General features: G+C 43.9%; 1 protein-coding gene, 1 long non-coding RNA gene and 1 pseudogene across 2 annotated transcripts in view; 2 read left to right on the top strand and 1 right to left on the bottom strand.

Annotated features, from left to right (window-relative positions):
* The window catches only part of UTP20 (UTP20 small subunit processome component), a 117,212-nt gene extending 110,070 nt beyond the window's left edge, over positions 1-7,142 (bottom strand). Inside the window, exons 1-2 of the mRNA XM_069095229.1 lie at positions 6,930-7,142; positions 5,188-5,268 (exon numbers count right to left, since the gene is read on the bottom strand). Coding sequence (XP_068951330.1) covers positions 5,188-5,268; positions 6,930-6,974 — 126 coding nt within the window. The 5' untranslated portion in view covers positions 6,975-7,142. The remainder of the gene's footprint in view (positions 1-5,187; positions 5,269-6,929) is intronic.
* Positions 1,066-4,461, top strand: LOC138166736 (uncharacterized). The gene is made up of 2 exons (XR_011169706.1): positions 1,066-1,818; positions 1,852-4,461. It is a non-coding gene; the product is annotated as an uncharacterized lncRNA (long non-coding RNA).
* A 5,674-nt stretch (positions 7,143-12,816) lies between the features above and the next one.
* Positions 12,817-13,315, top strand: LOC138166647 (large ribosomal subunit protein eL31-like; annotated as a pseudogene).
* The last annotated feature ends 956 nt before the right edge of the window (positions 13,316-14,271 follow it).

Genomic DNA, 14,271 nt, shown 5'->3' with positions numbered 1-14,271 from the left:
TCAAATAGAAGAGCCCAAACCCAGGGGATCTGAGACACTCCAAACCTTACCAGGGAATCCAAACCACTGGACATAGAGATCAATCAGTTAGTCATTAAACATTTATTAAGTGCCTCCTATATGCCAAACACTGTGCTAAGCTCCAGGGATATAAAAAAAAGGCAAAAGACAGTTCCAACTCCCAAGTAGTTCACAATCTAATGGACAGGAAGTATAAGAACCCAAGGGATCCAAGAAAAGACCAAGCCTAATTAGGAACTAAAACTGGAGAAATGAGTAAATCAAAGAAAACACCATCTAGTATAAAAAATTATTGCAAATCTAACTCCATAACAGCTGTCAGCAGAGACTGAAAGGAAAAAATGGATTTTCAACAAGGAATACATGAATAACCAGAAGAAATGAAATAAGAGAAAAAGAACAAGCAAAAAAAGCTCTGGAGGAAAAAGGGGGAAGAAGGAAAAGTAGCTTAGAATACAAAGTGCTAAACACCCCCCAAGAAATGGAATCCCTGAAAATCAAAATAGATCAAACAGAAGTCAATGATTCCCTGAGAGAAAGAAATATCAGAATAAAATAAAAAAATTGAAAGAATTATTCAAAAAGTAAGATCTAATATCAAAAACAACTATTCTGGGAAATAGATTAAGAAAAATCATTAAACTTCCTAAAAACCATGTGCAAAAAGCAAAACAAACAAACAAAAAAAACCAGACACTATATTTCAAGAAATCATAAATGGAAACTGTCCAGATCTATTCAAACCAGAAGGCAAGGAAAACATAGAAAGAAATCACTAATCACCTCCAAAAAAAAGTTCCAAAGAGTATCACAGCCAAAATCCACACTCCCAAGTCAAAGAAAACCTCACAAATATCCAGAAAGACAGGATGTTGTTCAGGTACCATGGAATTAGGAAGGATCACATATAACCTAGCAGCTTCTATTAAAAATGAGAGAGTTCAGAATACAATATTCCAAAAAGGAAAAGATACAGGTTTAGAAGCAAGAATAAATTACCCTGAAAGACAGAACATTATCTAATGGCAGGGGAAGAGGGAGGAATAGACCTTTGATGGAACAGAGGACTTGAAAACATTACTGCATTTCTGATTAAAAGCTCACTAGGAACTCTGAAATACAAAATCAGGGTCAAGAGAAACCTACAAGGGTAAATTCACAACAGCAATTAAGAGAGCTGATGATGTAGTACTAACATTCTAACAAGAAAGAACAAGTATCCCATCAAGTATCCCTGCAAAGGACCCTGAGGGAAGCAGTGGGTTAGTGCTATTCTAAGAATCTAAAGATGGGGACAGAAGGAAGGTTTGTAAAAGGTTGTGATAGTAATGGCAATTAAAGATTCCCCTGTATTGGCTTGGTTTTCAAATTGATTGTATTAAAACCCAGAGTTTGTTAATCCCACCTGTGGGATGGGCTTGTTGATGTGAAAAGAAAGTCCTGAAGTGGGAGGAGCTGGTGACGTTGATTTGGAGAGACACGAGAGAGAGGCGAGAGATCTTTTTTTTTTGGTAGCTGCACCTCGTGGAGAGAGAGAGGCTAAGAGGATTGCTGGTGGCTGCTTTGAATTGCCCTGGACTTTTGAGACCTGCCCCCTGAGCTGCCAAGGACTGAGGAGACATGGCTGTTTTGCTGGTACTTTGTCTGTCTGTTTTGATGTTATTTTGCCAGATTTGTCCACTGGTGAAAGACTGTCCTGTTGAAGAAGTCCTGGAACCTGGCATTTGGTTAAGAAGGCCTGAGACTGTCCTGCAGACAGAGAGTGAATACTGTCCACTGGTGAGGGACAGTACTGTTGTTGCAGGGGTCTGGAGACTGTCCGGCAGACAGAATGAATACTGTCCACTGGTGAAGGACAGTGCTGTTGTTGCAGGGGTCTGGGAGCCTTTCTGTTGGTTCAGAAGCCCTGAAGAAGGATTTTCTTGTTGTATGTTTACAGAAATCCTGGGAGAGGGCTTTGCTAATGTGTTCAGGGGTTCTAGGGCTGTTCTACAGACAGAGGATAAATTCATGAAGGGACTGGCAATGTATCTTATGGCCTTGCTAAGCCTTGTCTCTCCAGGAACTAAGATTGCTGAGAACTTGCCTCTTGTCAAGATGAAGAAAAGACCTCCATTTGGGTATTAAGTGCTGTGTTTAAACTTGATGTAACTCTGGGGTAGATTCAATTGTGATCCAGGGGTGGGGAACTTTTGACCTTTTTGTGTTCTATGGTTGAGCAAATGAATGTATTTTACTTATGTTTGGAAACTAATCTCCATTTGAGAAGAGGGGCTTTGTGGTGGACTTAATTAAGGTATAGCCTAGGGGTGGAGAAGTATTTGGAACAGAGACTTTGTAATTGATTGAATGATTGGAAAGTCCTGGGGTGGGGTAGGCCTTGGAGATTATTTAATCACACTTAGTAAATGCTGTATTTTGAATGATGTCATGTTTTGATCTTCTCTGTTCTGGGTTTGTTACTGAATAAAATAGAGAGCACCTATGCTGGTATTTTGAACCTGGGAAGTTGCCTTTGCTTGGTATTACATTACAAAGGTGTAGGAAGGTAGGACTTGCTATGTCTCCAAGGGGGATGCACCAACAGAAGAATATACAAACCCGGAGATGGGGCTGTTGGGTGGGGCAACTGGATGAACCTCACTCTTAATCTAAAGAGGACACAGGAGGGTCTATATCAAAATACAAGCAGTCTGGTGTAGAAATACATCAAACTGAAAGGGGAAAGGAGTGATGGTGGGAGACTGAAAGGGTGAAATAGAGGGAAGAGTAACAAGGAAAAGAACTCTCCTGATCCTGAAGGGATGGACAAGAAAGGAGGTAAAGGGAGGCTGATGACAAAGAAAATTAGAATCTCAGGAAATAACCAGCTGGAGACTGAGTGGAAGAATTGTGGTATACATATGTGTTTTGTGATGACAAGGATTTTAGAAATCCATGCAGAGTATGAACTGAGAGTGAAGTGAACAGAACCAGGTCGGCCAATTTGCACAGGGATGATAACATTGTAAAAACAAATTGAAAGACTTAAGAATGATCACCAAAGAGGAGGCTGGGTGATGCAGTAAACAGAGCACCGGCCCTGGAGTCAGGAGCACCTGAGTTCAAATCCAGCCTCAAACACTTAATACTTACTAGCCATGTAACCTTGGGCAAGTCACTTAACTCCAACTGCCCTTCCTTTCCCCCTCCAAAAAAAAAAAACCAATGATGACCAAAGCATGGCCAACCATGCTTCCAGAGAACCAACAATGAGGCCAGTTAGTCACCCCTTGGCAGAGAGGTGACGGACACAAGGGACAGAATACAGTTTGTGGACATGACCACTGTGTAGGTACATTTTGCCTGAGTGCGCTTCTGGTTACAGTGTTTGGTTCACCCCAACACACACTTGTTTTTTTTCCATTTGGGGGGGGGGAGGAGAGCAATGTCAAAACTAGGGGACCACTGTAACATTTAAAAATGCACCGTTCATTGCAAAGACTTACATGAACTGACGCAAAGTGAACAGAACCAAGAGAACACTGCACACAGTAATGGCAATACTGTGAGATGATGAATTGTGAATGACTTAGCTCTCCTCAGCAATACAATGATCCAAGATAATCCCAAAGAAGTAATGATGATGCACACTATCCATCCCAAAGAGGTGATATTGTATGAATGTGGACTGAAGAATACTTACCGTTTTTTACTTTCTTCCATTCTTTTTTGTTGGTGTTCGAGTTTTCATATACAAAATGATTAATATGGAAAGTTTTACATGATTGCATGTACAGTATAAAACATATATAAACTGTATCAGGTTCAATCTCCTAAAAAATACATATTAAATTTGGCATAGCTGTAACAAAATGCCCTGTTGTGCAATTTTCTGAACTTTTTAAATTTTGTTTTTTAAATGTTTCAATGATAAAACTGTTTTTGCATTGTTATTACAGCCCTTTACTCTCTCCTTTCCTCCCTTTCTCCTCCAAAAAACTTCTTCCTTGTAACAAATAAATATAATTAAACAGAACAAGTCAGTATTTCAACTATGTCCAAAGATGGGTCTAATATTCTGCATCTCCAGTCCATTCTCTATACCAAAAGGCAAGAAGTACAATTACTTATCAGCCCTAGGCAGTCTTAATTGGACACAATATATAATATCCTTTCTGGTTCTTTGTACACTGAAAAAGTTAATACTTGTAGATAATTGCTAAATTTGTAACCAAAACCAGGGAAGGGGAGGCTAAGTGACACAGCACTGGAGTCAGGAGGACCTGAGTTCAAATCCAGTCTCAAACACTTAACACTTACTAGCTATGTGACCTTGGGCAAGTCACTTAACCCCAATTGCCCTGCTTTCCCCCCTCCAAAAAGCAAAAAAAAAAATTTTTTTTAACTAAAAAAAAACCTGGGAAATATTTTTTCAAAAAGACCATTAGTGAATGAGAACCCACCACCCCCTATGCCAGTCCATTCACTTTGGAATAGAACTCTAGTCCAGCCATCTGCTGTCAAGCTGGGGAAGGCATTTCTAGGGGGGTAGCATTAAAACTCAGAGAGCAAACAGATTTCCAAGTAGAAGGGGGGAGCAGGAGACCAGAAACCAGAGGCAGCAGTTAGGGAGGATATGGGGGAATTTAGGTGTGAGGGGAAGAGAAGATTGTAGAATCAGGTTAGGAAGATTTTTCCTCCTTGTCTCAAACTTTCCACTGTAGAAAGCAGGTCTATACCACACTAGAAATTATTCCTCAGCCTGGAATAGTGGATAGAGAGGGCCAGCAAGTCCTATGTTCAAATCCTGCCTTTGGCACATGCTTGCTGTGTGACCTGGGACACACCAAAACTTTTCAAAGGCTCAGGAAATGAAATCTCAAAGTTACAGAAGAATTGTAGCAGATCTGCATCATCAGAGGCTGTCCCCACACAGGGAGTTTCCCACAACAGATAAAATCATATAAGTTTCCACCAAAAAAAAGTCGGAGAGCTGGAAGGAACCCAAGTAGGTCAGATACTATGCAAGGTCTGAAACATGGTATAAAACATCAATTATAAGACCACATTGCACTAAACTTGGTCAAAATACAATTAACCTGAAAACTCTTCCACACACACCAGTGATCCATTTTTAAATGGCCTTCAAATAATGAAAAGATCTGTCACAGATGACATTCTTACCTCATCATAACTAGCAGTTCTATCAATCCGATGGATGATATCGATATTAACATTCCCCAGACGTTCAGCAAAGGTAAGAAACTGAAAATGGAAAACATACAGGTTACAGACGCATCAAATCATTAGGAAGCACCCAACACTGGTTTGGGGTGCAAGGATTACATGCATAGGCTTGGTTTTGTGAATTTTACTTGTCTGAAAATCTCCTCCCAGAAGGCGCTGTGGTCTGGTGGACAGAGCAAATGACTCAGACTTAGGAAGTCCTAAGTTCAAATCCATCTCAGAGGCTTCCTAGCCGAATGACACTTAACCTCTTTCAACCTGTTTCCTCATCTGTAAAATGGGGTTAGCACCGACCTCCCAAGTTTGTTGAGGATAAAATGAGATATTTGTAAAGAACTTTGCAAACCTTAAAGCACTACATAAACACTAGCTATTTTCATCAATAATCATAAAAGCTCCATCATCTTCATCATCACCAAATTGAGGATGAAGTGATATATTTGTAAAGTACTTTGTAAACCTTAAGGCACTATATAAATGCTAGCAACTACTGCTATCAATAATAATGATGATAATGATTATGATAGCATCTACCTCTCAAGACAGGATAAAATGAGAGATTTGTAAAGCACTTTGCAAACCTTCTCTATATAAATACTATTACTAAATAATCATAAGAGCAGCTATTTTCCAAGACTATGGGGTAAAATGAGATATTTGTAAAGCACTCTGCAATTCTTAAATCGCTACATAAATACTATTATTATTAAATGACCATAAGAATGCCTATCTCCTAAGATTGTGAGGATAAAATGAGGTAATATTTGTAAAGCACTTTGTAGACCATCGCTATATAAATGCTATTATTATTAAATAATAAGAGCTCCTACCTCCCAAGATTGTGGGAGGTAAAATGAGATATCTGCAAAATGCTTTGCAAACCCTAAAGCGCTACATAAATGCTATTATTAAATAACCACGAGAGCTCCTCCGTCCCAAGGCTATGGGGGTAAAATGAGATATTTGCACAGCGCTTGGCATCCTCCAAGCGCTACATAAGCTGGGGCCACTATCTTCTGCCCTTCTCCAGGAGCACTGGGGCCCCCACCTCTCAGGCCCAGGGTCTCAAGCTTTTTGTGCCACATCGCCGCTGTTACGGGCGCGTCTCCAGTACCTTCCCCCTTCAACCTCCCCCCCCCCCCACGGGGGAAGACCCGCGGCGGGGGCGCTCCCAGTGGGCAGGGCTGCTCTCGGAGGCGCTGGTCAGGGGCGGGTACCCAGGACAGGAGGAACGATGCAGAACCGCGCCTCCCCATCCCGCACCGCCCCCCCCTCCCGTGGTAGAGCGGAAGCCCCCTGAGGGCAGGGGTGTAAGGTTCCCAGGGCAGGAGCCCCAACCCAGCTAGGAGAATCCGTTAGAGATCCAAGGGGAAGGGCAGGCCCCGCCCCTTAGCCGGCTGGTAATGCAGGCCCCTCGCTTTACAGACAGAGAAACTGAGGCGCTGCTCGCAAGAGCCGGGGCGCGCAGGCCCGAGCCCCGGGGCCGCCTGGGACCCCTTAGGGAGCGATGCTCCTCCGACCCTCCCTCGTTTCACCGAGAAGGACGCAGAGGCCCTGCACCTCGCCCCGCCCCCGGCCCGGGCCCGGTTGCGGCCGGAGTCCGACGAAGGCCTCAGGGGCGTCCCCGGCCTGGCCCGGCTCCCGCCCCCGACCCCGGTCGGCCAAGGCCCTGCACTCACCCGGTACGTGTTCTCCGTCTTGTGGGCAAAGGGTTTCGGCTTCATGGCTCCGGCCTCCGGGAGGGTCCGCGGGCCCAGGAGCCGCGCTGCAGGGAAAGGGGAGGGCGAGCTGGGAGGGCGGGGGCAGCGACCGAGACCCTAGCGCCGCGGGGGGTCCTCGCTCACGTGCGCGCCCCGGCTCTGGGCGCCGCCATGACCGCGCGAGAGAGGGGCGGGGCCGCTTGGGGGACGTCACGTGGGCGGACGGAAGCGCGCGGACGGGGCGGGGCCGCTTTCCCTGCGAAGGGGCGGGAGAGGGGAGGAGAGGGGCGGGACGGGGCGGGGCGGGGAGGGGAGGGAGCAAGAGGGAGAACAGAACTTGTCCCTGCAGCTACCCCAGAATTTACTCCTTCTAGAGCTAGCGCTTCACGGGACCTCAGAGGCTTCTAAGTGCAACCCAGTCATTTTGCAGACGGGAAAACTGAGGCACAGGGCGGCTAAAATGGACTAAAATCATACACCTAGAACTAGCGCTTCACGGGACCTCAGAGGGCATCTATGCAATCCCCTCGTTTTACTTATGGGGAAGCTGAGGCACAGAGTGCAGCCGTGATGCCCAGTGGCTCACCAATAGCAAAGCTGTGATTTGACCCTGGTTCCCTTGGCCTCAGCCCTATAGTTCTGTATCCCATACCAGGATGTCCTCTCTTACTTTCTATATCAAGTATGAACCTTTTTAGTAGCCTTCTTCATCCTCTTTTCATGTCTGTCCTTTCCTGATATTGCCCCGCCTGCTTCCTCCATTCCTCATGCCAGTATTTCCTCACTCTCACCTTTTGCCCACACCTCCAGATCTCCTTTGCAAAAGGGAAAACACCAGAGCTTCACAGAAACCCCAAAGGACTATGTGATTATCACCAATGATCCAGCACAAGCCATGACATCAACTTCTACGGAATTCCTTGTTAGAAGGATGCATTATATTTTATTTTACATATTACATAAGCTATGCTTATACTAGAATCATGACAAGTTGGTACATCTGTAGTCATCCTGTTTCAGAATGAAAATCAAACACATTCTCTCCCTCTCCTCTCTCTCTTTCTCTCTCTGTCTCTCTCTCTCCCTCTCCCTCCCTTCCTCTCTCTCTCTCTCTCTCTCTCTCTCTCTCTCTCTCGCCTCTCTCCCTATCTTTCTCCCTCAATATCCTTACTACCAGTTGCTTTGTGGTCATTATGAAAAATAATAATAGTAATAACTTGAATTATTTTAGAAATACTCCTCTATTTTCCCATTTTCACTAAGTCAATCTCAGTTTCCTCCTTTGTAAAATAAAGGGGTTAGAGATGATAGTTAGTACAGAAAATATAGTATCTAAGAGGGTGATAGCATAAAATCCAGTATTGAAAGGCTTCAACTGTCAAATTAATCAATCAGTAAACATTTATAAAACACTGATTTATCTGCCAGGCACTGAGAATACAGTGACAAATCCCAATGTCTCTGAGTTCTCATCAGTTTGGATGTCCCCTCCAGTTATGAAAATCACATCCCCTAACTTGCCTCCCCCATTCCGTCTGACATTTGTCCGTCCTCCTTCTACATCCACAGGCCATCACCCTGGAGCCCTCCCTTGCTTTCTCTTGATGTCACAAGATGCCAGTGAGGCAAGAAGATTGGCTCCAGCAATTTGTCCCCCTACCTCCTACCTATCTCCCTTTGATTCATATGCTTCCTTAACAATTTCCTTTACTCCATTTCCTTTTTGACATTTCTTATTTGTTCTATGGAGCAGCCTGTTCATATGTGATAATTATTTTCAATTCTTTTTTTTTTATAAGCAATCGGGGTTAAGTAACTTGCTCAAGGTTACACGACCAGTTATTTCTGGGTGTGGTGCTAAGTATCTGAGCCTAGACTTGATCCCCAGGTCATCCCGACACTGGAGCTGGTGCTCTTACTCACTGTGCTACCTGGCCGCCTCTTATTTTCAATTCTTAGAAGACCTTTGTGTTCTAGCCTTGTAGCAACAGAAATAACTACAAGCCGGTTGTTTTATTGTTGCTACTTGGCTTTATCCCCTGGTTTTGTTTTTTGTTTTTTTAAAATAAGCCTTTACGCTTCTGTTATTTCCCTGTAAATATTGTTAATTATAACTTCCATGTTAATAAAGTTATGACATGCTCCTGGGAGCATGCTCATATGAAATCTGATTTTCTGATCTCTATAGGCAAAAATGCATTTTTTTATACATTTAAATCTCCTTCCTAAACAATTCAGTACAGAAGACATTTAATAAGATAAAACAAGAGGTTAGATATCGTAGTTGATGGAGAGCATCTGAATCAGGGTGATCTGAGTTCAAGTGTCACTTCTTAAGCTGGGTGGGTGACCTTGGGTCAATCATTTAACTTCTAAGAGTGCCCTGGCAACCAAGCTGAAGATTCCATTGTTATTTTGCATTGGTGGGAGTTTCCTCAGCGACTGTTCATTTGCTCAACAGTGAAATCAGAAGTCTAGACATCTCCTGCTTGAATGACACCCCCAACCCTGAAATGAGAAAGGCAACATAGTAAAGACTGGGGATATAAAGATTAGTAACACATTTCTTGTTCCTGAAGACATTCTACAGGAGGCAGGGAGGGGAGAGAGAGAAAGGAAAAAGAGGTAGGTGTTAACCTTGACAAATTTAATCTTTCAATCTTTATTTTGGAGAAGGTAAATCTTTAAAGAGAAGGTAATCTTGATATTACAGTTAACTAACTAGTTCAACTTGATGTGCCCCTCTATTCTGATTAACTTGCTCCTTGTCCTCCAATGAATGCCTTGTTCAGATCCCAACCCCAGGTTCCTCCCCACACCATATACCTCCCCTGCTCCTTCCGAGAAGCTGCTAGATAGAGCCAGAGAAAGCCAGGCTGTGGCCACTGTCTTCTGATCCCAACTAGATCCCTTGATACTACAAGACAATCCTTTTACTCTTCAAATCAGTTGGTCAGTCAACATTTATTAAGCACCTACTATATTGCCAAGCACTATGGGATTGTGATACAAAAAGAGGTAAAAAAAAAAAAAAAAAAGCCCCTACCTTCAAGGAGCTTACAGTCTAATGGGGGAGACTACACCCAAATGACTATGTACAAACAAGCTATAGACAGGGAAAACCCGAGGTGGTCTCAGAGGTGGTTCCAGAAATTCCATGATAGGAAGAGCAGTTGAACGAGCTGGACACTTTGAGCCAGGAGGCTGGATGGGGTATGGGAGAGAAGACTGGACTCGGGGTCCAGTAGAATGACAATCAATCTGTCAACCTTGACAGAGTGTCTCCTGTATGCCAGGAACTATGCTAAATCACTAGATACAAAGAAAGGGAAGAGCATGCAAATGACCACGTGCAAGTAGATACATCTCCAATTAACTCTTGACTGCATTCCCCACAAGGGTAATTCTGAGTCTTCCCTTCTGTCTCCCTCTCAGAAGCCTTGCCTCTTACTTTAGACTGTGAAAACAAAGGCCATTTGACCCCAATTCCTTTTTCTCTTCTCTCTATGTCTGAAAAGCCCTTGCCATCACCCTCCATCCAAGTCTCTAAACCCTCCTTGCTCCTGTCCCTCACTGACTCCCCCATCAGCCCTCCAGGGTTCATCTGTCTCTCTGCCTCTTGGACTCCACAGCTTCCTCTAGCACTCGGCCCAAGAGTCATCTTCCTTGTATTTGAGACTTTTCCTAATTTCCTCCCAGCTCTTAGTACTTCTCTTCACCACCAAAAACCCAAACTCTTGTATTTACATTGTCTGTATTCACTGATGTGTGGACGTGTTGTTTTCCAGGAGGTGACTAGAAGGCAGGGTCCAGTTTTTGTTTCTTTTGTATCCTCAGTGCCTAGGAGCATAGGACTTGGCACTCAAAGATGCTTGTGCTCCAGGAATGTCCGAGGCACAGAGAAGTCAGGTAGCTAAGGTTAGCACTGAAAGCATCCCAAGCTTCACAGCCCTAACCTCAGTATTATTTAGGTGATTGGAGATAAAAACAATTAAAGAATAAGACCCCTGTTATCTTCTAAAGGAGCTAGCAAGTAGGAAAGTGTTAGATCACACCCTCCTGTCCCTCCCACCCATCATCTAAATGTAATTAGAAACTGGGTGAATTAGGGTGAAGCTCAGTCAGCTGGTCTGTGTGCCCCTATTAAGTGTCTACTGTATGGCAGATGCCTGTGATAAATGCTGGGGATACAAAAGGAGGTAAAAGACAGTCCCTGCCCTCAAGGAGCTTGCCCAAGGAGCTCCCAATGGAATGGAGGAGACAACAAGCAAACAAATATATACAAAGCAAAGAGCAAAGAAATATGTACAAGCAAGCTATATACAGAATAAATAGGAAATGATGAAATGAGGGAAGGTGCTGGAGTGGAGAGGCTGGGGGGGGGGGCTTCCTGTAGAGGAGTGGGATTCTAGTTGGGACTTAAAGGAAGTCAGTAGTGGAGGGGAAGAGGAAGAGCACCCCAGGCAGGGTGGACAGCCAGAGAGAATGCCCAGAGCTGAGAGACGGAGTATCTTGTTTGTGAAGAGAGCTAGACCTGTGTCACTGAACTGAAGAGTATGTGTCAGGAATTACATTTGTGAGAAGATTGGAAAGTTAAAAGAAGGCTAGCTTATGAAGGGTTTTGAATGCCAAACAGAGAATTTTGTATTTGATGTTGAAGCATGCAAGCCACTGGAGTTTATTGAGTAGGAGGGTAACAATTTTGGATCTATACTTTAGAAAAAATAATTTTGGCAGCTGAAGGGAGGGTGGATTGGAACAGGGAGAGATTTGAGTCAGGCAGACCCACCAAGAGGCCCTTTGATAGTCCAAGTATGCGGAGATGAACACTTGCACTGAAGTGGTGACTGTGTCTAAAAAGAGAGAAGGACCTTTCAAGAGATGTTGTAAATGTCAAATGGACAGGCTTTGGCATGGAGATGTGGGGAGTGAGAGATCTTGAGGGGCCCAAGATACCTTCTGGGTGGCATGTCTGAGGGACTAGGAGGATGATGCTGCTCTCTATGGTAATAGGGAAGGTAGGGACCATCTCCAGTCATCCTGATCTATATCTGGCCACTGAACCCAGACAGCTCCAGAGGAGAGAGTGAGGCTGGTAACTTTGCACAGCCATCCCTCACTTACATCCAATTCACATGCAAGTCATGGCATCACCTTCCTGGTGTCATGGCCCTTGTCAAGAATAATGGACAAACAATAAGGAAGATGGGGGGGAGGTTGGTGAGGGTTTAGGGGTAAAGTTAGGTTTTTAACATGTTGAATTAAAGATGTCTACTGGACATCAAGTTTGAAATGTCTAAAAGGCAATCACAGATATGAGACTGGACCTCAGCAGAGAGGTTAGGACAGGAGGATATATTTGAGAATCACTAACATAGAGATGATAATTAAATCCATAGGAGCTGATATAGTATAGGAGAAATACAGCAAATAGAAGTATAGAAGAAGACTCAGTAGAGAATGCTATAGGACCCCTATCATGGCAGATGACATGGCTGAGAATCCAGAAAATAAGACTGACTGATAGATAGGAGGAGAACCCAGATAGCATGCCCGAAAACCTGGGAAGAAGAAAGTATCAAGGAGGAGACTGATCAACAGTGTCAATGGATGCAGAGAGATCAAGAAAAATGAGGATTGAGGAAAGGCCTTTGGATTCAACCGTTAAGTTATTGCTAATTTTGGAGACAGTAGTTGTGATGGAATGGTAAGGTAGGAAACCAGATTGTAGGGGGCTAAGAAGTTGAGGTGAGAGGTAGCCTTTTGTAGACTGCCCTCTGTAAAGCCAAGCACGAGCAGCTTTCCAGAGAACTTATGCTGTGAACAGCTTCACAGTATAGTGAACTCTCTATTTATTCAGTAACAAACTAAGACAAAACATTCACAGAAATCAAAATACAGCATTCACAATATAATGGCATGGCTTCCTTTCTGACCTGGTCCCCGGCAGGATGGATCCCGCGAAGAAGGGCGGCAAGAAGAAGAAGGGGCGCTCCGCCATCAACGAGGTGGTGACCAGGGAGTACACCATCAACATCCACAAGCGGATCCACGGGCGTAGGCTTCAAAAAGCACGCCCCGAGAGCCCTGAAGGAGATCCGCAAATTCGCCATGAAAGAGATGGGGACCCCGGACATGCACATTGACACCAGGCTCAGCAAAGCCGTTTGGGCCAAAGGCATCAGGAACGTCCCGTACCGCATCCGAGTGCGCTTGTCCTGGAAGCGCAACGAGGACAAAGACTCGCCCAACAAGCTGTACACACTGGTCACCTACGTGCCCGTCACCACCTTCAAAAGCTTGCAGACGGTCAACGTGGATGAGAACTAAGGTGGACTCGGTCCCAATAAAGTCATAAAATGTCAGCCCGTAAAAAAAATAAAACAATATAATGGCATAACAACTTATCATTAAAATGACCACATAGTTTTCACCAAAGTGGTCACATAGTTTTAAGCAAAAAATAACATTCATTTAATAACTCACTCATTTAGTAAGTCCTTAATTCAGTCACAAAGTATAAAGGTCAAAGTTTTCCACCCCTAGGTCACATTGTCTTAATCTCTTCAATCAAAAAGTCCTCTTTCTTCTTAATTGAAGAAGTCCTTAACTCAATCATCTAAATGTAAAAGTCAAAGTTCTCCATCCCTAGGCCACAGCAAATCATGATTTTCTCAGTTTGCATTAAATAACCAAGGAGAGGTCTTTTCATCTTGACTCAAGGCAAACTCTCAACTTCCATGGTTCCTCTTCCATATTGAAGCTCACAGTATCTAGTCCACCTCAAGTCCTTCACAGGTTCTGTTCCTGGGAAGACAAAGCTTAAAAAAGCCACAATAACATTCACACACATTGTCAGCACCCTCATCGATTCACTTTCTGCCTGTGAAATCAACATAGACCCAACAACAAGGTCTGAGGAATCAACACAAATCATCAGTATAGTCCCAGGACCTTGGAAAACATTAGCAAGACCCTCCTCCAGGATTTCTGTAAACATGCAACAAGAAAATCCTCCTTCAGGGCTTCTGAACCAGCAGTGAGGTCCCAAGGCTTCTGTAACAACAGCAACGTCCTCTATCAACAGATGAATCTGACAAGGTAACATCAAAACAGACAAAGTACCGGCATCACAGTCATGCTTCCTCCCAGTTCTCCTCTCTTCTCATTTCTAAGTTCTTCTCAATTCTCTTCTCAGTTCTTCTCAGTTCTCAGAAGTTCTCAGCAGCTCTGGCTGGCTCTCAGAAGTTCTCAATTCAGTTCTCAGAAGAATTTCTCCCTCTCTCTCTCTCTCTCTCTCTCTCTCTCTCTCTCTCTCTCT

Source organism: Petaurus breviceps, unplaced genomic scaffold, assembly GCF_028583685.1.
Source record: "Petaurus breviceps papuanus isolate PSGF00001 unplaced genomic scaffold, PetGlider_PUasm1.0 225, whole genome shotgun sequence".
NCBI lineage: Eukaryota > Metazoa > Chordata > Mammalia > Diprotodontia > Petauridae > Petaurus > Petaurus breviceps.
Note: the sequence above shows the minus strand (reverse complement) of the source record. Positions and strands in the feature narration are given on the sequence as shown.